Source organism: Diorhabda carinulata, chromosome 6 (genome assembly GCF_026250575.1).
Source record: "Diorhabda carinulata isolate Delta chromosome 6, icDioCari1.1, whole genome shotgun sequence".
Classification (NCBI taxonomy): Eukaryota; Metazoa; Arthropoda; class Insecta; order Coleoptera; family Chrysomelidae; genus Diorhabda; species Diorhabda carinulata.
Window position 1 is genome coordinate 2,637,005 of NC_079465.1, and position 27,668 is coordinate 2,664,672.

At 29.8% G+C, this 27,668-nt stretch overlaps 3 protein-coding genes and 1 long non-coding RNA gene across 10 annotated transcripts in view; 1 reads left to right on the forward strand and 3 right to left on the reverse strand.

Annotated features, from left to right (window-relative positions):
* Positions 1 to 11,616, reverse strand: part of LOC130895668 (uncharacterized) — a 28,717-nt gene extending 17,101 nt beyond the window's left edge. Inside the window, exon 1 of one of the 5 annotated variants that reach the window (XM_057803116.1) lies at positions 11,462 to 11,616. In XM_057803116.1, coding sequence (XP_057659099.1) covers positions 11,462 to 11,576 — 115 coding nt within the window. In that variant the 5' untranslated portion in view covers positions 11,577 to 11,616. Of the gene's footprint in view, positions 1 to 2,999; positions 3,401 to 5,798; positions 5,966 to 9,779; positions 10,149 to 10,449; positions 10,575 to 11,461 lie in introns of those variants that run through there. The other 4 variants (XM_057803115.1, XM_057803113.1, XM_057803114.1 and 1 more) reach the window with 4 other exon arrangements.
* A 2,302-nt stretch (positions 11,617 to 13,918) lies between these two features.
* Positions 13,919 to 18,447, reverse strand: LOC130895669 (regucalcin-like). 2 transcript variants are annotated; one of them, XM_057803121.1, is made up of 6 exons: positions 18,210 to 18,447; positions 16,228 to 16,391; positions 15,849 to 16,052; positions 14,479 to 14,691; positions 14,306 to 14,418; positions 13,919 to 14,253 (listed from the first exon to the last, which is right to left on the reverse strand). In XM_057803121.1, the coding sequence occupies exons 1-6, from the start codon at positions 18,347 to 18,349 to the stop codon at positions 14,011 to 14,013; spliced, it is 1,077 nt and encodes a 358-aa protein (XP_057659104.1). In that variant the 5' UTR covers positions 18,350 to 18,447; the 3' UTR covers positions 13,919 to 14,010. The 2 variants fall into 2 exon arrangements, with proteins under 2 accessions (XP_057659104.1, XP_057659105.1); XM_057803122.1 differs by lacking the exon at positions 18,210 to 18,447 and adding an exon at positions 17,089 to 17,696.
* Positions 18,448 to 19,264: 817 nt separating this feature from the next.
* Positions 19,265 to 27,214, forward strand: LOC130895672 (uncharacterized). Its single transcript, XR_009059487.1, has 2 exons — positions 19,265 to 19,484; positions 26,949 to 27,214. It is a non-coding gene; the product is annotated as an uncharacterized LOC130895672 (long non-coding RNA).
* The window catches only part of LOC130895670 (scavenger receptor class B member 1-like), a 46,520-nt gene continuing 40,207 nt past the window's right edge, over positions 21,356 to 27,668 (reverse strand). For both annotated transcript variants that reach the window (XM_057803124.1, XM_057803123.1), the window contains 5 exons: positions 24,324 to 24,524; positions 23,634 to 23,861; positions 23,246 to 23,530; positions 22,899 to 23,024; positions 21,356 to 22,269 (listed from right to left, as the gene is read on the reverse strand). In XM_057803124.1, the coding sequence (XP_057659107.1) occupies positions 21,895 to 22,269; positions 22,899 to 23,024; positions 23,246 to 23,530; positions 23,634 to 23,861; positions 24,324 to 24,524 (1,215 nt within the window). In that variant the 3' untranslated portion in view covers positions 21,356 to 21,894. The remainder of the gene's footprint in view (positions 22,270 to 22,898; positions 23,025 to 23,245; positions 23,531 to 23,633; positions 23,862 to 24,323; positions 24,525 to 27,668) is intronic.

The following is a 27,668-nucleotide window of genomic DNA, read 5'->3' on the forward strand; positions in this document are numbered from 1 at the left end:
TGGAACATGATATTTCATAGAAATTTATGAGAATTATGGACTGGAACATGATATTTCATGGAAATTTATGAGAATCATGGACTGGAACATGATATTTCATGGAAATTTATGAGAATTATGGACTGGATAATGATATTTCATAGAAATTTATGAGAATTATGGACTGGAACATGATATTTCATGGAAATTTATGAGAATCATGGACTGGAACATGATATTTCATGGAAATTTATGAGAGTTATGGACTGGAACATGATATTTCATGAAAAGTGATGAGAATTATGGACTGGAACATGATATTTCATGAAAAGTGATGAGAATTATGGACTGGAACATGATATTTCATGGAAATTTATGAGAATTATGGACTGGAACATGATATTTCATGAAAAGTGATGAGAATTATGGACTGGAACATGATATTTCATGGAAAGTGATGAGAATTATAGACTAGAAAATGATATTTCATGGATTTTATGAGAATTATGGACTGGAACATGATATTTCATGAAAAGTGATGAGAATTATGGACTGGAACATGATATTTCATAGAAATTTATGAGAATTATGGACTAGAAAATGATATTTCATGGATTTTATGAGAATTATTGACTGGATAATGATATTTCATGAAAAGTGATGAGAATTATAGACTGGAACATGATATTTCATGGAAATTTATGAGAATTATGGACTGGAACATGATATTTCATGGAAAGTGATGAGAAATATGGACTAGAAAATTATATTTCATGAAAAGTGATGAGAATTATGGACTGGATAATGATATTTCATGAAAAGTGATGAGAATTATAGACTGGAACATGATATTTCATGGAAATTTATGACAATTATAGACTGGAACATGATATTTCATGGAAATTTATGAGAATTATGGACTGGAACATGTCATTTCATGAAAAGTGATGAGAATTATAGACTGGGACATGATATTTCATGGAAATTTATGAGAATTATGGACTGGAACATGATATTTCATGAAAAGTGATGAGAATTATGGACTGGAACATGTCATTTCATGAAAAGTGATGAGAATTATGGACTGGAACATGATATTTCATGGAAATTTATGAGAATTATAGACTGGAACATGATATTTCATAGAAATTTATGAGAATTATGGACTAGAAAATTATATTTCATGAAAAGTGATGAGAATTATGGACTGGATAATGATATTTCATGAAAAGTGATGAGAATTATAGACTGGAACATGATATTTCATGGAAATTTATGACAATTATAGACTGGAACATGATATTTCATGAAAAGTGATGAGAATTATGGACTGGAACATGATATTTCATGAAAAGTGATGAGAATTATGGACTGGAACATGATATTTCATGAAAATTTATGAGAATTATGGACTGGAACATGATATTTCATGAAAAGTGATGAGAATTATGGACTGGAACATGATATTTCATAGAAATTTATGAGAATTATGGACTAGAAAATGATATTTCATGGATTTTATGAGAATTATGGACTGGATAATGATATTTCATGAAACGTGATGAGAATTATGGACTGGAACATGATATTTCATGGAAATTTATGAGAATTATGGACTGGAACATGATATTTCATGGAAAGTGATGAGAATTATGGACTGGAACATGATATTTCATGGAAATTTATGAGAATTATGGACTGGAACATGATATTTCATGGAAAGTGATGAGAATTATAGACTAGAAAATGATATTTCATGGATTTTATGAGAATTATGGACTGGAACATGATATTTCATGGAAAGTGATGAGAATTATGGACTGGAACATGATATTTCATGGAAATTTATGAGAATTATGGACTGGAAAATGATATTTCATGGAAAGTGATGAGAATTATGGACTAGAAAATGATATTTCATGGATTTTATGAGAATTATGGACTGGAACATGATATTTCATGGAAAGTGATGAGAATTATGGACTGGAACATGATATTTCATGGAAATTTATGAGAATTATGGACTGGAACATGATATTTCATGGAAAGTGATGAGAATTATAGACTAGAAAATGATATTTCATGGATTTTATGAGAATTATGGACTGGAACATGATATTTCATGGAAAGTGATGAGAATTATGGACTGGAACATGATATTTCATGGAAATTTATGAGAATTATGGACTGGAACATGATATTTCATGGAAAGTGATGAGAATTATGGACTAGAAAATGATATTTCATGGATTTTATGAGAATTATGGACTGGAACATGATATTTCATGGAAAGTGATGAGAATTATGGACTGGAACATGATATTTCATGGAAATTTATGAGAATTATGGACTGGAACATGATATTTCATGGAAAGTGATGAGAATTATAGACTAGAAAATGATATTTCATGGATTTTATGAGAATTATGGACTGGAACATGATATTTCATGGAAAGTGATGAGAATTATGGACTGGAACATGATATTTCATGGAAATTTATGAGAATCATGGACTGGAACATGATATTTCATGGAAATTTATGAAAATTATGGACTGGAAAAAGAAATTTCATGAGTTCTGACCCCAGTCGAGTTTCCCTTGGATCCCTGGTGGTCCATTTTGGAAATCACGGTTGTACATTTTCTGAAATATGTACTGTTCAAACGACTGATTTTTTGGTTCTTACGCCGCCCTTTCAAAATTTCTATAATAACATCAGAATAGAAAAACCTACAATCGTATTTTCGGCGAAATTTTTCGAGAAAAGAACCTTGGATTTAAAATAAACCAAACTCTCGAAACTTTTCCGAGAAATAGTTACTTATTGAAAAACATTTTATGATACGGATACGTAATATCTAATACATAAGGTTTTTGACCACTCCAAACCGTTTTTTCGTCGTTCTTATGATTATAAAAGATCGATGACTTGTATCATCTCACGTACGACGTTTAAAAATGACAGTATTAAGTTTTGTATCGTATAAAATTTCGAGGAAAACAAAATATTAGTACTTACAAATGAAATCCACCCCGTAGGTATTGTACAAAACATCCATAGAGCTCAAATACGGCACTCGATAACCGTGATCCTCTTTGGTAACCTTCATTCTTTTTTGAATGAAAGAATAGAAAATCAAAAGTATTATAAACACAGCTAAAAAGAACACGAAATGTTCCTGCGAGAAAGACATAATTCCCATAGAAACTCGACGTGTCTACATGGGAATTTAATTTGATGTAATTAAAATCCACTTACAGACAAAAATTCCGTTTCGAAATTATTGTCGATTCGACCGCATTATTTATATTATCGAATATATCGTTTCATAAACCGTCCACCGACTACTAAGAAATAATAACAATCACGTGGACTGACATTGTCGTCGATTAGCTTATCTACCTAAGTGAATAATAACTAAGTCGTTAACTGTAGGCCAGTCAGTTTAAATAACTAATTTAGAGAGTAGTAGATTCAAAATTAAATTGAATTAATCATAATGATGATCATAATTTAATGACGAAAGAAAATTTACTACACGATAATTATTATTGATGATTCAATGGGAAAAATGGTGTTTTTTCTCGAGTTACTTTTACGAAATAATCGATTGCTGGATAAGAACTGAGAAGAATTTGGAAAAACCACGATATTTAATGGTTATTTTGTTTATGAATTTTTATATTTGTTTTTGTGTGGTTTTGTGGGAAATCTTGAGTTTTTTAAATTTAATAAAGTAATTGATACTACAGGGTATTTTGAAAATTAACAAGTTTTATATATAACAAGCGTTGCGAATTATAGAATGGAAAATGATGGTTCGTGGAAATTTATGAGACTTATGGACTATAAACCGAAATTTCCAGAGAAATACTGAGAATTATAGACTGGAACATGATATTTCCTGAAAATTGATGAGAATTATGGCCTGGAAAATGAAATTTCATGGAAAGTGATGATATTTACAGACTGAAAAACAGAATTTTATGAGAAGTACTGGGAATTATGGACTATAAACCGAAATTTCGTGAGAAATACCGAGGATTATAGACTGGAAATTGATATTTCCTGAAAATTGATGAGAATTATGGCCTGGAAAATGAAATTTCATGGAAAGTGATGATATTTACAGACTGAAAAACAGAATTTTATGAGAAGTACTGGGAATTATGGACTATAAACCGAAATTTCGTGAGAAATACCGAGGATTATAGACTGGAAATTGATATTTCCTGAAAATTGATGAGAATTATGGCCTGGAAAATGAAATTTCATGGAAAGTGATGATATTTACAGACTGAAAAACAGAATTTTATGAGAAGTACTGGGAATTATGGACTATAAACCGAAATTTCGTGAGAAATATCGAGGATTATAGACTGGAAATTGATATTTCCTGAAAATTGATGAGAATTATGGCCTGGAAAATGAAATTTCATGGAAAGTGATGATATTTACAGACTGAAAAACAGAATTTTATGAGAAGTACTGGGAATTATGGACTATAAACCGAAATTTCGTGAGAAATACCGAGGATTATAGACTGGAAATTGATATTTCCTGAAAATTGATGAGAATTATGGCCTGGAAAATGAAATTTCATGGAAAGTGATGATATTTACAGACTGAAAAACAGAATTTTATGAGAAGTACTGGGAATTATGGACTATAAACCGAAATTTCGTGAGAAATACCGAGGATTATAGACTGGAAATTGATATTTCCTGAAAATTGATGAGAATTATGGCCTGGAAAATGAAATTTCATGGAAAGTGATGATATTTACAGACTGAAAAACAGAATTTTATGAGAAGTACTGGGAATTATGGATTATAAACCGAAATTTCATGACAAATACTGAGGATTATAGACTGGAAAATGATATTTCCTGAAAATTGATGAGAATTATGGCCTGGAAAATGAAATTTCATGGAAAGTGATGATATTTACAGACTGAAAAACAGAATTTTATGAGAAGTACTGGGAATTATGGACTATAAACCGAAATTTCGTGAGAAATACCGAGGATTATAGACTGGAAATTGATATTTCCTGAAAATTGATGAGAATTATGGCCTGGAAAATGAAATTTCATGGAAAGTGATGATATTTATAGACTGAAAAACAGAATTTTATGAGAAGTACTGGGAATTATGGATTATAAACCGAAATTTCATGACAAATACTGAGTATTATAGACTGGAAAATGATATTTCATGAAAATTGATGGAAATTATGGCCTGGAAAATGAAATTTCATGGAAAGTGATGATATTTACAGACTGAAAAACAGAATTTTATGAGAAGTACTGGGAATTATGGACTATAAACCGAAATTTCGTGAGAAGTACTGAGAATTATAGACTGAAAAATGATATTTTATAGAAAGCTATGGTTCGGAAAATGAACTTTCACGGAAAGTGATGAGATTTATGGACTGGAAAACGTAATTTAATGAGAAGTGAAACAAAAAATGAGTTTTAAAGAATGAGATGACAATTGAATACCACAATATAATTAAATGGAACGGAAAACGAAATTCATGAAATGCACTGAGAATTATGAACTGAAAGATGAATTTTTAGCCTGGAAAATGAAATTCTAGAATAAGTTTTGAATTAATAGGCTCGAAAATGGAATTCCTAACATCACCTACACAGCTACGATATTTTATTTTCGAATCTAGAAGAAAAAACATATTTGACGTTAAGAAAAAAAGTCTTAAATTCAATATATTTAGTTTCCACGACAATTTCGTGTGGATTTTCAATTCTTTCGTATACTACGTTCCAAGAATTTACGTAATGACGAAACTTACTGTTAATTGTCGTTTGTGCAGTTGCTGGTTCTTGCGGCACTCTACATTTAACTCTAATTATCACTACGAGTATTATTAATATCAAAACAACCGCTCCTAAATAAGCTATCGCCACCACATCCATTGTAAACATCTTTATATTCCGCGATGTTATAAACTTCGTAAGCTTTTGCTGAAACGATAATCGATAAACTGATACCGAGTATTTCATTAATTGGTATCATTTTTTTCGTATTATCGGATTAAGAGTCACTAGATAAACGAGTGGATTAATTTTATGGGTTTCGCATTCCTGAAATATGTACGTTCAAAAATACCGGGGTATCGTTGTTGGTAGATGTTCAGCTTAATTCGGCAACTTGTTGCTTGCTTCTTATCTCTCGTGAATTGGATCTTAATCTTCCGATTGTAAATTAGTCTTAGGTGAGTTGTAAAATGTTATAGATTTCAATTCGATCGATAATTTTTCATTTGACCTTGATATTGCCACTCCTCGCACTGAATTTCAGTCTTTAATTCATTCATTGTTGTTAATGTTTATATTGATTGAAATATTTCTTTTGGTTTCGACCCAAAACAGTGTCGCTTCGATTATATTAATATAGGGATTATTTTCATTTGGGTGGGACTACCAGTTGATTTCAAACGGGATTCAACACCGCCCTGTATCTCAGAAACGATTCGCCGTATGAGAAAATCTTTCAAACAAAAGTTGTGGAGAATTCAATTCTCTACAATATTGATAATAAACATAAATAGCGTAAAACCCATAGGAAACGAGTTATTTGCAAAAAATCGATTTTTTTGACTTTTGACCCCCGATTTTTAAATTTGCTCACACCGAATTATATGCGAGTTTTGAGAGGAGTTTTATTATGTCAAATGAACAAGTTTAAACACGACTTTACAGCTGGGTGTCTGCAATAATTTATAAACTTAATAAGACATTATTTTGATCGGGACTACCGGTTGATTTCAAACGGGATTCTAACCGCCCTCTATCTCAGAAAGGATTCACCGTATGAGAAAATTTTTCAAACAAAAGTTGTGGAGAATTTAATTCTCTACAATATTGATAATAAATATAAATAGCGTAAAACCCATAGGAAACGAGTTATTTGCAAAAAATCGATTTTTTTGACTTTTGACCCCCGATTTTTAAATTTGCTCACACCGAATTATATGCGAGTTTCGAGAGGAGTTTTAATATGTCAAATGAACAAGTTTAAAGGACTTTATAGCTGTGTATCTGCAATAATTTATAAACTTAATAAGACATTATTTTGATCGGGACTACCAGTTGATTTCAAACGGGATTCTAACCGCCCTCTATCTCAGAAACGATTCGCCGTATGAGAAAATTTTTCAAACAAAAGTTGTGGAGAATTCAATTCTCTACAATATTGATAATAAACACGAATGACGTAAATCCCATAGGAAACGAGTTATTTGCAAAAAATCGATTTTTTTGACTTTTGACCCCCGATTTTTAAATTTGCTCACACCGAATTATATGCGAGTTTCGCGAGGAGTTTTAGTATGTCAAATGAACAAGTTTAAACGACTTTATAGCTGGGTATCTGCAATAATTTATAAACTTTATAAGACATTATTTTGATCGGGACTACCAATTGATTTCAAACGGGATTCTAACCGCCCTCTATCTCAGAAACGATTCGCCGTATGAGAAAATTTTTCAAACAAAAGTTGTGGAGAATTCAATTCTCTACAATATTGATAATAAACACGAATGACGTAAATCCCATAGGAAACGAGTTATTTGCAAAAAATCGATTTTTTTGACTTTTGACCCCCGATTTTTAAATTTGCTCACACCGAATTATATGCGAGTTTCGCGAGGAGTTTTAGTATGTCAAATGAACAAGTTTAAACGACTTTATAGCTGGGTATCTGCAATAATTTATAAACTTTATAAGACATTATTTTGATCGGGACTACCAATTGATTTCAAACGGGATTCTAACCGCCCTCTATCTCAGAAACGATTCATCGTATGAGAAAATTTTTCAAACAAAAGTTGTGGAGAATTCAATTCTCTACAATATTGATGATAAACACGAATGACGTAAATCCCATAGGAAACGAGTTATTTGCAAAAAATCGATTTTTTTGACTTTTGACCCCCGATTTTTAAATTTGCTCACACCGAATTATATGCGAGTTTCGAGAGGAGTTTCAGTATGTCAAATGAACAAGTTTAAACGACTTTATAGCTGGGTATCTGCAATAATTTATAAACTTTATAAGACATTATTTTGATCGGGACTACCAATTGATTTCAAACGGGATTCTAACCGCCCTCTATCTCAGAAACGATTCATCGTATGAGAAAATTTTTCAAACAAAAGTTGTGGAGAATTCAATTCTCTACAATATTGATGATAAACACGAATGACGTAAATCCCATAGGAAACGAGTTATTTGCAAAAAATCGATTTTTTTGACTTTTGACCCCCGATTTTTAAATTTGCTCACACCGAATTATATGCGAGTTTCGCGAGGAGTTTTAGTATGTCAAATGAACAAGTTTAAACACGATTTTATGGCTGAGTATCTCGAATTTCCTAGGTGAACTATCTTAAATAACTGGACTAAAGATCTCATGGTTTGTATATAAAGATTTATTTAGGAAATTTACAAAGTAATAATCATAATGTCCCCTAAGAAAATAATTATTAACTAGAGTGTGTTGACATTCCATAAGGACACTCAACTGATAAGGTTTACAGATAAATGTAATGGCTTCTTTAATAAAATTCAAATTATACATCAACTTGACTTAAATTGTTTAAAATATTCCTTATTCTTATTATTAGGGAGATATGTTTTACCAATTATATAAAATTTATTTTCCAGTACAAGATTTAATAATTTTATTTTGATTTAAATCAAAACTATTTTCCAAATCTTCGCGAACTAAACTAGAAAAAAATATTATTTTCGTTTTGCTTCTTTCCTTCCAGTTTTTTCAGTTATCAGACTTGTTCAGAGTGTCTAGGAGCCTTGAAAACATGTTGAACCTCCCTCGTAACTGCATTATTACGAGATCACGTATCTATGGTTGCCTAACTTAAGAAAATATTATAAGTTGTTCAACGACAGTCGAGGAATGAGTTCCCTCCGATAACGAATCAAAAACCATCGTGTAAAAGTTTTAAAACCGTGGAAAACTCAAATAACCCTCATATGATAACACGTTCTAAGTACGTTCACCATTAAAATTGTCAAACTGCAATGTCAGATTTGACGTATTCGCATCAGTGTTGCCATATTTCAAAACTACAAAAAATAAAAGTAGTAACTTTCGTATAACAACTTTTTTAAAACTCGGTATATTAGTTTTGCTACCAAAATTCTTCGATACTTTTCCCAGGTAAAGTATGACCGATGACTGTTCATCGTTTTATAATTATTTTGACTCATTTCGGAATTTTACGTCAAGTATTTGTAAACAACTCAAATAGCCCTCGTATGATAACACGTTCTAAGTACGTTCACCATTAAAATTGTCAAACTGCAATGTCAGATTTGACGTATTCGTATCAGTGTTGCCATATTTCAAAACTACAAAAAATAAAAGTAGTAACTTTCGTATAACAACTTTTTTAAAACTCGGTATATTAGTTTTGCTATCAAAATTATTCGATACTTTTCCCAGGTAAAGTATGACCGATGACTGTTCATCGTTTTATAATTATTTTGACACATTTCAGATGAAATACGGATAGCCATAAAAAAAATTCCTAAACATGTGATTTATATAAATTTAATAACAAAACAAACATGTTTGCGATATTGAAACGTCACATAAAACAGAATGTCCAACATTAAAAAAAATGGGAAGTTGATTAATTAAATGAATATTTAATATTAATTACTAAATAACTAAGAAACTATTAATAACAAATTATATATTTAACCATTACTATTATAGATATTATAAGAATAATCTCGACTCACCTTGCCGTAGACGTGATTCGATTTCCCTTTTGAACTGTCGTCTCTTAACTTGCACGTATTTCCTTAGTAACAACAGTAGAAATATAATCAAACCGATAAAAACCACGAAACCGATTTGATCTCTTACTTCGAGCATATTTTCAACGTCAAATAACATCATCATAGAAAAGAAATCTATATTCGGTTGGCTTTAACACTCAACGAAAGTTTTAACTCGTTAATATTTGCGAGAGACAAAGATGTAAAACTGATTAGATAAAATATTTCGATGTATAAAATAAATTTACTTAAGCGAACAACAAATCTCGGCCATATTTGGAATGTTACGTGTAGAACAAATCAAGTGATACATGGAAATTTTCAAGTAGAAGTTTGTTTAGGGGATTCTCTAGTAAACAGTAAATTTGTTACATAATTCTATTTTCAAAAATATAACACTAGTTTACACGGTTTATACAATTTCTTTGTAATATTCATTTGAATGACTAACCTAACCTAACTTAACCAAGCTGATTTTAAATTTTAATTTTTGTCGATGACCTTGAGGCCGTCGTACACTGTCAATTGATTCATTTTAGTCTTTTTTATAATTCGGTGCGTGTCGTATATAGGTATGGACGAAAGATTTTATACATTTGTTGTTTTGAAAAAAATTGTTACAGACGCTTACCTGCTAATTCATTTACTTGACATATTCGTCTTTCGAAAGCTTCTCTTTGGGACACAATGTAAACAAAAACAATTATTGACAAAATTAACATTCCAATGGAACAAAGATCCAGAGCGTCTAACATATTTTCGAAATAATAAACAATTAGAATATGTACATTTGCTTTTGCAAATTTGAATTTGTGTCGTTTTTTCACATAATTAAGATAAGATAATAATAGGATTAAAAAAGTCAAAATAAGTCTATAATTATAACTAGGCATGTGATAACGAAATTAAGTTTAACAAAAAAATATGTTTATAATATTTGATTCAACGTTATTACGTTTAATTCTTCACGTAGTTTTTTGTTTATTTGTGAATCTCGCTAGAAAAATCCAGATTGTTGTAATTTGATTCATTCGAGTAATGAATTTTGGTTGATTCAATTAAACTAATTATATTCATTCAGTATTTGTGAAATAAAAAATTATCTCTTTGTTGTGAATAAAGTTTATTAAAATTAGACTTATTTTTGGTTCCTGATGTCTAAATTTGATCTTTTACAATTGACACTAAATATACGAGGGTTGTCTGGAAAGTTTTAGATCCAATAAATGCTCCTTGTAGTCTTTCTCCTCAAAATATACGTTTAAACACGTCTGATGAAAATTTGAGGTTAGATAAAAGAAGAACATCACTACGGATCAGATCTGGTGAATCTGATGCATGAATTCAAATCGAATTCTTGCCCAAAAACCGTTTGTTTTGATGTTTCCTTTCTGTAGCTCTGCCCAAAAACATAGTTTAGTCTATCCTACTACTTCAGGTTACATCGACAACAACATAAATAACAAAATATCCATAGATTCAGATCCGGGTTCAGATATGATGCAAATTCGAGTGGAAGCGAGAGGTAAAGTATATAAATAGAGAGAGAGAGAGAGAGAGAGAGAATATATCAATAGAGATGGCGCTCGTGTCAAGAATCGATATTTGAATTTATAAACGGTTAAAGTTAAGTGAGTACTCACCGTTAGATCGCACTTCTTCCTTCTGGAACTGCAGATACTTCAACATGAACAGAATCAACATCATTAAAAACGAAACACCGAAGAAAAAAATTGTTTCGATCCAATCTTCTATCATAATGGAATAAACCTCGACGAATTTTCTGTAGTAACACACTGTTTACTGTTAGGTATTTAACGAAATTTATTTTTTCGTCATTGTCGCTGTTAGATTAGATAAAGAGATTTGTTAAAATTAATTTTATTTGGTCTCGCGAAGTAAATATGACAATTTAATATTTAAATATTTAAACAAATAGAAGTAAGATTTTTTTTTGGAATGAATTTCCGAGATTATAAACACCCCGATTTTATTGAAATTTTCACCAAAGCTTATACTTGATTAGAGAAGAAAATCCTTGAAAATGTGTCTACTTAGAAAGCTTCGTTTGCCCCGCAGCCCCCTTCAAAGTTATAACCAGTTTTATTAAATATCTCCGAAAATACTGATTTTAGAGAAAAAAATTTTAAACAAAAAATGAAGATCTTAGAGAGCTCTACAAAAAAGATTATATACTATTTTTACGTAAACCTATTCTTTACGGTGTTATGATACAAAATATATCAGCAGTTGTCAAATTGACTAACCTAACCTTACCTTTTCTGTGTGTAATTGAACAAGTAACAGCAAAAGTTGTCGATCTTTTATTATAAGAAAATTGGTAAACAACAACAAAATTGAACAGTAATTATACTGAAATTCATCGATAATTAAAATAAAAACGAGCGAATTGGCAATCCAGCAATTATCATAACTACATTTCATAGGCGTATACTGTATAGTGTAACAATATTATTTTATATAAAATACTCATGATTTTTTAATGATTCCAAATATATTTATATAAATTTTATATAAACAATAATAAAACTTGAACTTGAACTCAATTATTAGCTATAATATTGTCTATATTTAATCAATGTTAACGTCCAGAACACAATCGCCTCTATTTTTTTCTATTTTATCTATGATCTATATCGTAGATCGAGAATATTTAAGCCTACTAGTCAGGCAACTCACAATACCACAATGCACTAAAAGATGCCTCGAATAATATTTTCTTATGTTATAATACATTATTGGATGCATATAAAAATATTGAAATTGTTGACTATAAGAATAATTTAATATGTACTTAATGAGCATAATCTCAAAAGTCCACTGAATAGTTTATTAAATAGAGACTGAATGTGCAATTTCCCGCCTAAGCGACTCTCCCGCTGGAATTGTAACTCGCGCGAAGATGTTCATTGGCGGGAAAACTTAGTAGATATGGGTAAGTCAAGTTAATAAGCCTCAGTTTACCTTCGGTATCTGAAGACGATAATTTCATTATCGAAACGCGCGTCTGAAAGTGTAATTTTTGAGTGTAATGATAGTAATAGATAGTGTGTTTAATAATATTTTATTAGTTTGATTTAAGCGTGATAGTTAGCTTAGAAACACATTACTAATAAGTTTCATGATTTAGTACAAAGCCGACATGTATATTTGATGGTGATTTCATTGTGTTTTTGTTGTTTTGTTATGATGTTTCAATAATAGAAAGTGTTAGTTCAGTTTTTCAGATGAAAGAAAGGAAATAAGTTTTCATTTGTTGTGAATTTTCAATAATGGAAAGTGTTTATTCAGTTTTTCAGATGAAAAGTAGAAAATTGGTGGTTTTGTTGTGAATTTTCAATAATGGAAAGTGCAAGTTCAATCAATTCTTTAGATAGGGCAGAAAAAATAAGAAAATGGTTTCTTTTATCATTCTATAGAAAGGAAAATGAAAAAGAAAAAGAATGTACTTAACTTCGAAGAGCTATTACTACAGACGAGAAATTTATTTGAGGTAAGTGGTATAAAATTATATTACCATGAAAAATAATTTTCATTTACTCTATTTCAAAACATTAGCGGAAAAATATTTACATTTTTGTTATTGATAGATGTCATTTTGTGTAATTTGAAATGAGGAAACCATTACAAGTAATATTTTAATTCATTTCTCACCAAGATGCTTTAGCGAATATGTTGTACCCGATATTCAGGCCATATTTTCTTTCTTTTCTCATTAATAACTTTTCCTTTTTCAAAAATAAGCAAATGTTTGACATAACGTGACATATGACGTCAGTATAGTTTTGATGTATTCACATAATTATTGTGTAAAGCTTTCCACACGTCTTTAGCGTAACAACACGTGACGTAAGTTTAGCATGCGTTTAACGTCATGTGACTTATGACATCAGCTTAGTACTGCAGTATTAACATTCGGTGTAAAGTTCTTCACACGTCTGTAACGTGATAGTACATGACCTCACGTGACGTGAATTCAATTTTAGTGTGTTTATCCTCACTTATCTACCTTGTTTCTGTCTTTTTCTTCTTTCTTGTGTCAAAGAGAATCGAAAGGAGGTGTGTAATAATCAAACTCATTCAGATTATAATCATTTATTCAGTTATAAATAGGAAATTAGATATGACAATCACAAGTAATTTAACATTATCGCCAAATTTGACAAATAATTTATTCTTTACAATTTATAACAGCTTGGTTAGACGGAAATCCTTTAACTCCCAAACCGTAAATGGCGTACACGCTACCAGCATCCGGTTCTTCTTTCATTTGTTTATCGTCAAGATGGAGATGTGACGTAGTCGCATACAAAATGTCAAATTTTGGTCCGCCCCAAATGACAGAAGTGACGTACGAAGCTGGCATCTTTATTTTCCTCATTATCTTCCCGCAAGACGGATTTACTTGAATAATCTGAAAGTTTTATTAAATATAAATTTAATTTAGAATAGAAACGAATACGTACTTCGTGACCTCCAAACATGGCGATCCACAGATGGTCGTTTTCATCTATAGTCATTCCGTCGGCTATACCAGGATACCCGTGATCTTTTATATTCATAACCACTCTTTTATTACCTTCAATAAAATTATACATATATTTATCTGTACAATTTCGAATTTAATTCTACTACTTACAAATAGAAGCATTTTCCAAGCTGAAAGTATATTCGTCAATATCTCTAGTGGCACTGTCTATGTAATAAAATTTTTTGTTGTCTTTGGACCAAGCGAGTCCGTTACTTATACTGACTTTCTGTAATATTTCACGTTCTTTGAGGTTATGATCAATCATGTACAGTGACCCGCCGAAATCTGGTACCGATAAATCAGTTTCACGTTTCAAAGTACCTAAAAACGAATTATTGTGGCTCTTATTTTGTTTTAGGTAGATTTTCTCATTTACTATCACGATTATTATAACAATTTTTTATCAAAAATGCTCCACTTTTGTTTTGTTCGTCAACATAACCTCAGATTTTTATTATTTTCATAAAAAATTCAGGATTTTCTCTAGTATAAATGTATAACCGTGTTTTTGGAACACATGTTCGCTTTTCTGATTTGTAATATTTCGAATTTTAAATAATGTTTCACAAAAAATAAAACATTTTATTTGGATTAAGTAAAAATTGTGCTGCCATCTTACGAACATTTTTGTTAATTAACTCAAACATCAATAGAAAGTGAAATCTGAAACTGTTTTATAATATAGGACTTTTTAAATTTGGAATAAATCAGTTTCAATAAAATAGTTTTGTTTTAAATGTTTCTAATGGGACTTTTTAAATGGAAAATTAGTTACATTTTTATCGGAATCAGTGTATTTATATTGGAAAACTACCTAAAAAGTATAAATTCGTAACAAAATGAATTGAAATAGACACCGCCATCTGTTACTAGTACTTCAAATGTTGACAGCGGTCATTAAATGTGTTTTATTCCACATATGGAAGAAAGAGAACTCTCTTATCGAGCCCCATAAGAGAGTAGTCTCCTCACTTTAACCAGTAGTTTCAAGTACCTTTTAAAACAAATCTTGAAAATTTTATCTCAAATCGTAACAAATTATTTTAAATGTGAAACAAAATTAGCAGATATAACGTAAAAGTATTACTTAGGAACTGAATTATAAGTGTAAACTGTACCGCCATCTCGTATTATTACTTCTAAGGTAGAAAGAAGTCGAATCAGATGTCGATATTACAGTTAGCGTCTGCAACAGTTGAATAGTTTGAAATTTTACTGTTATCTCGAATAAAATTACGTGATTTCCTGTACACTGAATTTATTATCAAATTTAGAGGAAAAATTATTGTTTATATATAATGATTTAAGTGTTTACTATGATTTATCTTTTTTAAATCGTGTACTATTCCAAAATATTTTTAATAGTAGATATCAATTATTAGAGGAATAATCGGCAACATCCTAATATGTCGTGAAGTTAGCTGCGAGTGCGAATAGATAACATTAGGTTACAAATTAACTTCGTTAAAAGTACTTACCTCCCCAAATTCGACCAAGACTATCAGCTTTACCGTCGTTGAATTGATTTTTCGGTTTGTCCTTTTCAATCATGTGAATTTGTTTGAAGGTCACTTTACCTTTGTCCGGCCATTTAAGTTCGTACATAAAACGATCACCACACACTACCCAAGTATCTTTTTTCCCTTTTATCCTAAGAGCGAATCCAACGGAATCATGATTTGCTAAAATATTTTGAAAAAATTCGTTGATGTCATCAAGAACATACACTGATAAAGTAGAAGAAGAAAAATTCACGGGAATTATACGGGGGATGGTTAAACAACGTATTTAGAAAATGAAATTTAATATGAAAATGGAAGGGAAAATAGATACAGATTGTGAATTAGTATTACTTACGTAATTTAAAACAGTCAGGAGAAATGGGTGACTCACAATCAGTTTTTAATTTGTACAAAGTTGCTTTAAATGTATCGGTGTATACCAAAACATTACTATCTGGGTCCCAGTATGGTCCTTCGCCATGTTGGATACGAGAAGTCAATTTAACAATCTTTACTTTACTAAAAAAATGATAATTTATATTTTTTTTCATTAAGTGCTTAATAGAAAATATGAAATTGGATGTACAAAAAATATTCTAAAAGAAAAATTATTTCAATTTAGAGACGTTGGCATTTTATATTGCTTTTTTTATATTTTATATTGTGACGTTTCTTTCGTGTTATTTTTTTTCTGACTATTTTACTTTTGCCTTTTCAATAAAGATGGATCATGTCAGCTCAACAACTCCTTCGGAATAAAAATAAGATTTTTAATAGCTGCTAAATATAGTGAACAATCTAACCTTAATTCTGTCAATGTGAAAAGCAATGTTGCCCGATCAATTTGTAAAATTGCTAATCTCACTATTCTCCCTTTATTTGGTAAATTCTTAGATCGTGACGTTTTTTATGATAGAATAATATTATTAGTTGGAGATAAGGCATTGAAATAAAAATAATCAAAATAAATGATAATAATTAAATGTCAGTGAATCGTTGGAACTCTTACAATATATGCGTAAAATAAAAAGGTACCGCTTAAATAAAATATAAAGGTACCGCTAATTTCATTTTTCTATATTAATTTTAATTAAAGCAAAAGTCGTAAATGTTTGATTATTTCAAATAAAATTATTTATACTTTATGGTAAAAAGGAGAATAGCCGACTTTGGAACAAAATTATAGTAGTGTAAACAAATTAAAAACATCACTTACTCCATTTCAGTTCACTATTCAAAAATTTCTTGAAGACACGAACACGCACGTATCTTTTTATGTATTTATATTCAGTTTACAACTTTATTGTGATGTAATAAAACAAATTTCAACAAATGAATAATTTAATCCTAATTTAGTAAGAGTCATTAACATTTTATCACAATTATGAACATCAATATTATCTATTTAACATAATGACAATAAAACAAGCTTGAAACAGTGATATTAGGTTGTTCAAACAAGGAATTTTATGAGGTCAAACTAATCTGAAGGGTTTCTTAGTTATGTCTTCATATCGTAACCGGTTTCATCATTTGGATATAAACTTGACGCACCGAATACGTTCACCGTTCTCTCCAAATTAAAAAGCACGTGTAAAAGTTTATACCGTCGTCGACGAGTCGTTTTAAGTGAATCTATTCTAACTTTAGCCATCGTAGAAACCTCGCAGTAAATAAGAATAACCAATCAAATTTGTTTTCACTGATCACATGATACTAATCTATACATTTTGTTTACCTTGTGATATAGGTATATAGATTTTTTTTATATTTCACCAATAAAACATTTGATTTCCTCGTTCATTTTTAAAAAGATTTCAAAATAAATATAAATACAAACAATATGATTAGAAAATGTGGTGTTACGCGTCGTGTGTAGTTTAAGGTGTATACCGCGCACCACCAATTAGAAAGACTTCTAAAACGCCGCCATATTGAATTATTGGTCAATCAGGAAAAAGCGCGCGAAATCATGTTCAATGTTAAATAATTTCATACATCTTAAAAATTTTTGTTTCATTCATTCAATTATTGAGGAAATTAAGATTTATAAGGGAATATTTTTAGTTTATACAATGAAGTAACGAAAGAACTAGTTTATAGTATATCCAATAGATGAAAAGAATGGAATTTTATGATAAGTAAACAAGTTTTTGTTATATATATTCTTCAAATATAAAACGTTAGTTTTGTATAGCGTTTAACTTTACAGCGTTGCCTATGTATAGGTAATCTACCTATACTTAGATACTTTTAAATCGAATATATATTTATAAGCGGCATTTCTGTGTATTAATATGAGGTAACTCTGAAATAATGGTTAAAAATATCACTTACTCTCCACAATCTTCACCGTAGTATCTGACGCTGGCGGTCAAAATATTTCTAGGCATCGTAAATTTATTTATTGTCCCTAAATTAAGTCCACGCATGGAGCACCAGAATTTGGGCGCTGTAGGCCTAATGCACCTCAACATTTTAAATTTTGTAATTTTATTCCCCGATACACTAATTTGAATAGAAAAAAATGTCACTGTGGCATTTTTTTCGTTTCCATGGGAATTAAAGAAAATTTAAAAGGTCACTTTCAAAAATAATTGATATTTGCACAAAAATGAGGTTATATAGATGGATAATAGAGGAATTTGAAACTACAACAATCATTATGCTCATAATATTCTTTTCAACTCACCTCATAATAAATAATATGAGTTAATTTTATTAAAGAGGGATAATTTCAATAAATATTTGCCTCCCTTACTGATACGTTCACTTCTTTATGTAAACTTTTCTAACATTTCTTAAGTAACTATGAAAAAAAATGTCAATATTCATTCCATATGCAATGTTAAATCGAAGAAACCTTAACATGCAAAAGACGCTTCAACTAATATACCAGACTTTAATAAGTTATTACCAATCAACTTTAAATACTATTATTTTCTTATTACATAGAAGATCTGGCAACATAGCTCTCTTGTAACAACAGATAAGTCGAGATCGAATAACTTTCGAGAAACATCACTATAAATATAGATAAGGAATTTACAAATATATGAAATGAATCAAAAATACACGGAAAGAATTTATAATTGGAAATTTTGTTTGAACCATGTAACTTCCAATACGACTGTGGTTTGAATAAATTCTACGAAATAGTACGTCAAATGACGAAGTACAACTAATAAATATTTGAAATTACCTCGTTGAAAATTGTTTTGTAGTAATAATATATTTTTATTAATTATAAATACAAATAAATTGTAATTATTGAAAGTAAAATTTGAAAAAGACAAACCAGATTGATTTATCTCAAGTATTATTTGCACAATAGACAAATTAAAATATCAACGAGACTTTTTCTTATACTAATCGATATTGAAAATAGTTGAACTAACCTTTGTGTAGCATTCGAAATATCATTCATATTTAACAAATCGATGAACATTGACTCACATGACAGCTCGCTGTATGGTAAAGAAAATGGCTGTCGTATATCAGCAGGTCCAAAATTTTAAAATAAAATCAATTAGCAGCGGTGATAATTTCAAATTTGTTTGTGTGTTTACTGTGAATAAGCAAAAATGAAAGTCTAATATCGACTTTATTAAGGTGATTATAAAATCAAAGTTATTTTTAAAATAAATATTTATTAAAAACTTAAAGCTAATATTTACAAATTTGTATTGTAATTTTCCACTAATTATTCTTACAACAATATTCTTTATTCGTTTCTTCTTGTTCTGTTCCGGTTCATTAACATTAGTTTATCATAGAAATATTTCATATTATATCATTTCTTTCTAGTATTAATGTAATTATTGATTCAGTTTTTTTAACTCACTTTATACGTATACAATTCTTATGGTTTATAACTTTGTATTTTAGGCTTGCAGATTTTAATTTTCCTTCACTATTATAAGCCCTGTAGTACCTAGTATTAAGAAAATATTAAAAACCATTTAATCAAGTAACTTTTTTTAACAGATTATAACTACATAAAATAAAAAAGTATTTACATTGATGTCAGATCCTTGATTACTGATTAAAACTAAATTCACCCTATATAACATTTAGATAAAGTACTAGACCCTTGCTATCATATTAAAAAGTAGTTTTTTCAAACTTATATACCATATTAGAATCATTTAGACATATGAATTAAACATTTAATCAAATATATAGTAGTGTGCACGTAAAGAGATACAAAACTGCTCTAATAATATCTTCTGGTAATGCTCGGTTCCTTATTATATAGGTGTTAATCAAAAATAATTGTTAATAAGTGTTAATTAGTCATCATGGGATTGCTCTTGCACGTGGTATTTCAACTCCCTGCCTTTCAACAGGGCTGCCACTACTTCATCATTTATCCTATATTTCCTGACGAGTCTACTGAAACACATTGTTTATGTGGATGAATCATAAATGGAGTTGTTGGTTGGTTTAGGCGGCTTCAGATTATGAATACTGTGAATATTACTAAATCCCCATATCTTATTTATTATCACTATAATTGTTTTGAACAAATTAATAAATTTTCATTTCCAGTCATATCAAAAGTTAAGTTAAGCTTGGCAACATAGATATTTCGGGGTTAAATGGTAGTTGGTACATCAATATATTTCATTTATAATAACTCATTAAATGATGAAATGGAATTTTTAGGAATATATTATAAAAAAACAACTTATCATATCTTATGATCATTAATATGATTATTTTCCAATCTTCACCGAAGTATAATTAATCTTGGCAACATCGATTATAGATAAATCAATTTTTTAACAGTTGGCGTAATCGATTGTATTAATTTCATTTAAATCGGTTGCAGCGATGCCAAGTACTTTCACGAAACTTAAAATTTCAAGATTTCAAATAAACTATGTTTACAAAATAAGAAAGTAGCAGTAGAAAAGTATAAAGATTACCTCATTAACCGTTTTTCATTAATTTAATCATAATTTCTAAATTTTAAATTGACAATATCAGTAAATTTATTTTTCGAATGTTAGTATCATATCAATATTATGTTTTCGTAATTTCCGCTTCACTCTGTTAACCTATAAGAAGCTGTTCTGTTTGTTATTGGTAGAATAATTTACAACGTTGCCAATAATTATTTGAATTATCCAGTCCGAATATTAAATATGAAATAATGCGATTAATCATGAATTTAATTAACCATAAAGATAACCGTTTATCAATATACAGGATGTGGTAATTGTTTTAAAATTCTTCAGCTGGTATCAGCTATCAAATTTCAATTTGCAATAATCTCCAAAGTAAATTTTTAAGCTTGGCAACATCGATTATGGATAAATTAATTAGTAATCAACAGTTGGCATAATCGATTGTATTTCATTAAAATTGGTTGCAGCGTTGCCAAGTTCTTTCACGAAAACAATTCGAGATTTATTTAAAAAATATTGTAGTGGGAGTAGACAAGTTTTAAAATGCCCCGCCCCATTAACCCATTTGCATTTTCATATTAGTAAATTTATTTTCCGTATGTTAATTTACAACGTTGCCAATGTTCATTCAAATTATGTCATAGTTGAAACATGAATTTAATTAAGATAACTGCTCTCAATATACAGGATGTGGCAAAAACATTAAATTAAAAACTAAATTAAATTAAAAAAATGAAGAAAACAACTTTTAATTTCGGATCAACTCCTTAGTAGACTTCAATCTGGCAACATTGAGTATCGATAGTTGTACAACTTCTGATTAAATTAGTTGTGGTGTTGCCAAACTTCTTAAATTTCTCAAGTTTATAATGTTAATTGCAAAAATCATCGTTCTAATACCAATTGTCCATTTATTATAGAAACCAACAAAATATTTGAAAAAAAAAATGATCAAGAGTGGTTGATGTGAAATATTGACTAATATGGCTTATGAAAATTAACTCTAATTGTATCACAATATCGTTTTTCTTTCCTATAAAAAAAGGAACAGACTTGATAATGTCTTTTAAACACATTAGAACGCCAATTCCTTCACTGTCATCTTGCCATTAACCGACCAAAGCACTTTGTTCGTGACTCGTATCAAGTTCTTGTTCATTATCGTCTACGCTTTGTTCACTGTCCGTAAGAGGCACCATACTATCGATATAAACCTCCAGTTCCTTCGCCGTTAAACTAGATGATCTAGCAGGAATGTAGCTGCTCAGTTTCCTATCGATGTTGTAGACCAATTCGTCTTCTATCCAAGGTTCTTGGTGTCTAAATCGGCTCCTCGATACCCTGACGAATTTATACAACGATACCAAGAAGAAAAGCACACCACCCGCCAGGAATATTATCATGAAACATTTTTCTACTAGAGGCAACACGTTTAGGTACATCCTGAAACGGGTCTCCAAAAAATCTGGCAGTTTATTCATGGACTGGAAAGAAGAGAAGAAAATATTGAATACATCTTCTTTCATCAATATTAATGGAGAAAAAAATTATTGAAAATTAGAAGATTTTGTAGGTAGTTTAAACATTTCAGTGAGGCCGCCATATTGCGTGACGTCTTAGGTATAAAATAAACACTGAATATATGATACAAAGTAAATACGACAGTTATTCTAGAATGAACGTTATTATTGAACATTTACTATTCTGTTTTGTGCCAGGATTTGGCGTGGCGTGGCGTGTTGTCTACAACTTTTTGAATCGTAATATCTCAGAAACGGTAACTCGTAGGATTTTAAGTATCCATACATTTTGTATAGATAATTCTATGGTCTACAATTTTTGACGGAAGTATTTTTATGGTAAAACCTACCATTTTGTTGAAAATCGCTAAAAACTCATTTCTTTCTAATTTGACCTCGAGTAAATTTTTTTTTCATACATGGAAATGGTGGGGAATTTAAAAGTTTCATTCCTAATAACATTTTGAATAATTTCACTGATTTTCAGTTTGTCGTAACTTCACGTATTTCAACTTTTATTTCCAGTTTCCAGTTGTGGAACAAAATCAATATAAAACTTCATTTTTTAATATTATAACTTGATTTTTACTTACTATTTCAGCCCAAAGTAAAGGTAGTACTATGTTATCGAATCTCTCACAGTTCGCAATGGTTTTTATATTTCTTAGATGCATGTTAATTTGAAACCTAACAGCTAATTGGAGAGGAAGACCTGAATCCTACAATATAAAAAGTATTTCTTGGTTTTTTCATCATTTAACTACATTAAATCATCAATTGAAATCAAATATGAATACCACACATAAAATTTTGGACAAAAATTTTCAATATACAAGATTTTTTTGTATGTATGAACGGACTATAACCACAAATGAAACGGAGAGTTTAAAAAATCGTTATATCGAGGTTTGACTGTATTAGAAGCAATTTATTAACTTACAGGTTGAATAACGAAGAAAGTCCTGTGTTTCTTGGGATCTGGATTCATTCCGATGACGTTAGCAGAAAGGATTTTGTCTCCATCGAGGAAATGAGGATTGCTAAGGGCGATTGGGAACCCGTAGTAGCACCCTCGTACGTCTAAAAGACCTCTGGGTTTACAATTGGTGGGGTCTTTGCAAAAACATTTGTTATTTTCACGATCCCAACCGTTGTCATCGGCTTCAGGATCGAAATTATAAATATAAGCTTTAAGGCCACTGGTGATGGTTTCATTCACTTTTATCTGAAATAATTATTAACTAAAAACATTTATCTAATCGATGAAACTTTTTGTATGGAGTATAAATGTTGTTAGAGGTGCGAACAACTGTTACATTGTAACTTACCAGTTTTTTAGCTCTGCACATACTTTTTCTGAAAAACAATAGGGTATCGTTGGGTTCTATGTACCCTTGAAACTTTGTACCATCCGAAGCTCCTGATATATCGCCACATGGACTATCCCACTGGGGAATTTTAGTGTCTCCTCGGTATTTTTCTATTAAACCAATATTATTGAGACCGAATTTTTGACCGTCGTAAACCGTTTCATAATCTCCATCGAAGTCGTACATCTAGAAAAAAAAAATTATTTATTAATTTTTTTAATATTTAAAACAATCTTATAATGAAGTAATAACATTAAAATCCCATTAATTAAATATTGAATAAAATGAAAACGAGTTGTCCCAACTCTACAAATTAGATCGTTACAGTTTTTGACGTATACAATGTTGCCAGATTCAATTTAATTAAATCTTAAGTTATTAGAAACTTTCGGTTCACTAATTAAATGTATTTATCTCGTTATCATTATTGTAAACTAGAAAAATCAGTTTCAGATTCAGTTTATATTAAATAGTTTATCATTTTACCATAAAATCGAGTATGCACTGAAATTTCGAAGTAATAATAACATAAAAACAATAAATCTGACAACATTTCAAATGTCAAATCAAGCGTTGCCAGTTTTTATAAATAATCTGTGAAAAGCGCTTCACAAATTCAACACCGATAATTTTTTTTGTTGAACTTACCCTATCAATCAGACCGAGTTTATCGAAAGTGATCCAAGTAGGCATGAAATTATTTCCTAACGTTAAAATACTGCTGTAATATCCAAACATGAATTCTCTCGCTGTCATCGTAACTAAAGGTTGACTCTCTGTCTGTCTAATGAGTAAATTCAGACCTATCCTAGTGAAGTATGATTTATCAGAAACCACGTCTGCTATACTCTATAAAAAAAATTTATAAACACTTAAAAATTATTAGAATAACTAAAAGTTTGTACTCTTAAGAACAAGGTAAATATATTCGATTGATAAACACCATAAACAACGCATATCGAGTAGGTATTATTATACTGAATTTATTACTTTTTGCATTATTCTTTCTTGTTAAAAAAGAAGATATAAGTTTTTCACATTAGAGTTTATAGGAAATAATAGTTGTAACACACATTTCAATGCTAACTTTTTATATTTGATTATTATTATTATAATACAGATTTTATTACAAGATACGTGGCAACACCGCACTGTTACGTTACTGAAATTATAGTAGCTTTGTTCGTGGTAGATGTTTTGTGATTATGCGCAGTTTGAAATTGTGCGTTCGCGGTGTTAATGAAATATGTTCAGAATTTTGAATTCTGTGTATGTGGAGTACACTAATTCCTGGGTAAGGATTGTCAATCCGGCGCATGTGCATTTATCCTATTTGGCATTTTTGTGATATTTACCACGAACTAACTTCTAATTCATGTGTTTTTCTACGTATTTGGAATTTATATAAATAGTATATTTTTGCTTTATATAAAAACGTTGATATATAAAAAAATGAGTGAATGATAATTTACCCCTACTCTCTGATTATTTTTAATCATAAATTCTTCATTTCTGTTTGTGGTAATCAACTTCTAAATAGCCGCGTCGTTGCCAGATTTATTTGCACGTATAAACATACATATTAATAAGTATATCTTTTATGAAAAAAATTAAGAAATTAATTCGATGTGCTGCGGAGATTGACCTGGTACTCAACATTAAATATTAATTTTATGCTCGCGAAAAAAATATTTAATTATTCCCGATTCATCGTTACCGGAAAAGGAAGTATGAATAATTATTCCAATAAAACAAAGTGTCCAAGGAAAACATCAAAATTTGCAAACATTTAAATAGTCACAACAAGTTAATTTCGCGCAGATTCCAATTTATTTTAATGCGTATTTTCTTGACTTTTTCAAGGAAATCTTAGTAATTTGTTCGGATACAAGGTTGAGCAAACGGCATTTATTCATTTGCGTGTTGCAGCTTCACGACAGATAGGTCATCCACTTATAACAACTGTAAATAGTTTTTTTCTTTTAGAAACATGCCCGACAGCGTAATTATTCAATGGTAAAGTGGAATATTTTTCAAACTACCGATTTGAATATAATGATTTACAAAGAACTTCTTCATATTGAAAAAAAAACACGATTTTATCTTTAATAAAGTATACCTGTCATAGTTATAGGTTAGAAATTAAATATTTCTACTTGAAACTTGACAACGCTGTAGTTTCTTCTACTACTAATAAACATTTAACCAGTTATACCGACTGTCGAAAAACGAATTTACCGTTTAGTTTTAAGTCTATTTCAAAGACAATTATATGCAATATTTTAAAAAAAACTTGAACTTGAACACGAATAATAACTCTTGGTTGATTCAACGAGTAGTAGGGTTGAAATTCAACAAGCTAGTGTCGACGTAGACATCACGAAATTTTGAACGTTTGACGAAAATGTATTGAATTAAGTAAAAATCTAAAGTTACGTTTTTTAATCAATTGAATTATGATGTACATAAATTCCCTTAATAATTGGTAATAAATAAATAATAATAATAATGAATATCTTCAATTTTTTATATAAAGATGTTTTGAAAAGAAAACTAAATACTCAAAGGTGGAAAACTTTCGAATTGCACCTGGTATAATTGGGTAAACAAGTTTTTTAATAATTGTTTTATTTGATATTTTCAAATTTGCAAATCGCCTGTTATATAATTCTAAAATTCGTGATGATAATTCATTATTAATTCAAAATAAAGATTCAAATGCAAACTTGTCGGATTATCATCAAACCATAAACCACAATAAATGTTTATTTAATTTTTTTTAACATATTTAATAATTAATCATAAATTTTACCATGAATCTATGATCATTTCCAAAATAACTGTATAATTCGGAATATTCGCGAATCAGAACTAGTTAGTTGAGGTCAACGTTTCATAGACCTAGTAAAATTAACACAGAACGACCGATTTAATAGATTATCAAAGTCTAGATTATTCCGTTTTTGGCCTCAATCTTGAAGTACAATACACTAAACTATTCCATTATATTGCCCCAAAATAAAAGAAGAAGAGCTTTAATCAATCACCGATATCTATAAATAATGAGGTTATGGTTCATCTGCTAATTTACAATATTAAGCTTGAAATAACAGATTTGATAACTCGTTTACGGTTCACTGGTTTTGTAATAACAATAAATTTATATTAATTATTATATTACTGTCAAATTTTTTTCATTCAACTAAACATATGCAATTCAATTATAAATATAAAATTGCATAACCATCGAAATATGCTTGTTTTTATTATTAGTGCAACCCGTAGAGTGATCGTGTTATCCAGGGTGTGAAACTGTTTTTCGAATGGACAAAAAATGTAAACAAACACCTGTGGCGATGAGAAAAAGCGATGATGCCGCGTCAACAATTACTATGAAGTTTTTATCATACATTCGAGAAGCTTGAATATTTCATTAGAAGTTATAATTAAATCGAAGTGGTTTATGTCTGTCAAATTCTTTTCATTTTTGTACACATATGCAATTTAATTATAAATATAAAATTACATAACCATCGAAATACGTTTGTTTTTATTATTAGTGCAACCCATAGAGTGATCGTGTTATCCAGGGTGTGAAACTGTTTTTCGAATGGACAAAAAATGTAAACAAACACCTGTGGCGATGAGAAAAAGCGATGATGCCGCGTCAACAATTACTATGAAGTTTTTATCATACATTCGAGAAGCTTGAATATTTCATTAGAAGTTATAATTAAATCGAAGTGGTTTATGTCTGTCAAATTCTTTTCATTTTTGTACACATATGCAATTTAATTATAAATATAAAATTACATAACCATCGAAATACGTTTGTTTTTATTATTAGTGCAACCAATAGAGTGATCGTGTTAGGTAGGGTGTGAAACTGTTTTTTGAACGGACAAAAAATGTAAACAAATACCTGTGGAGAAAAGCGATGATGCCGCGTCAACAATTACTATGAAGTTTTTATCATACATTTGAATAACGAGA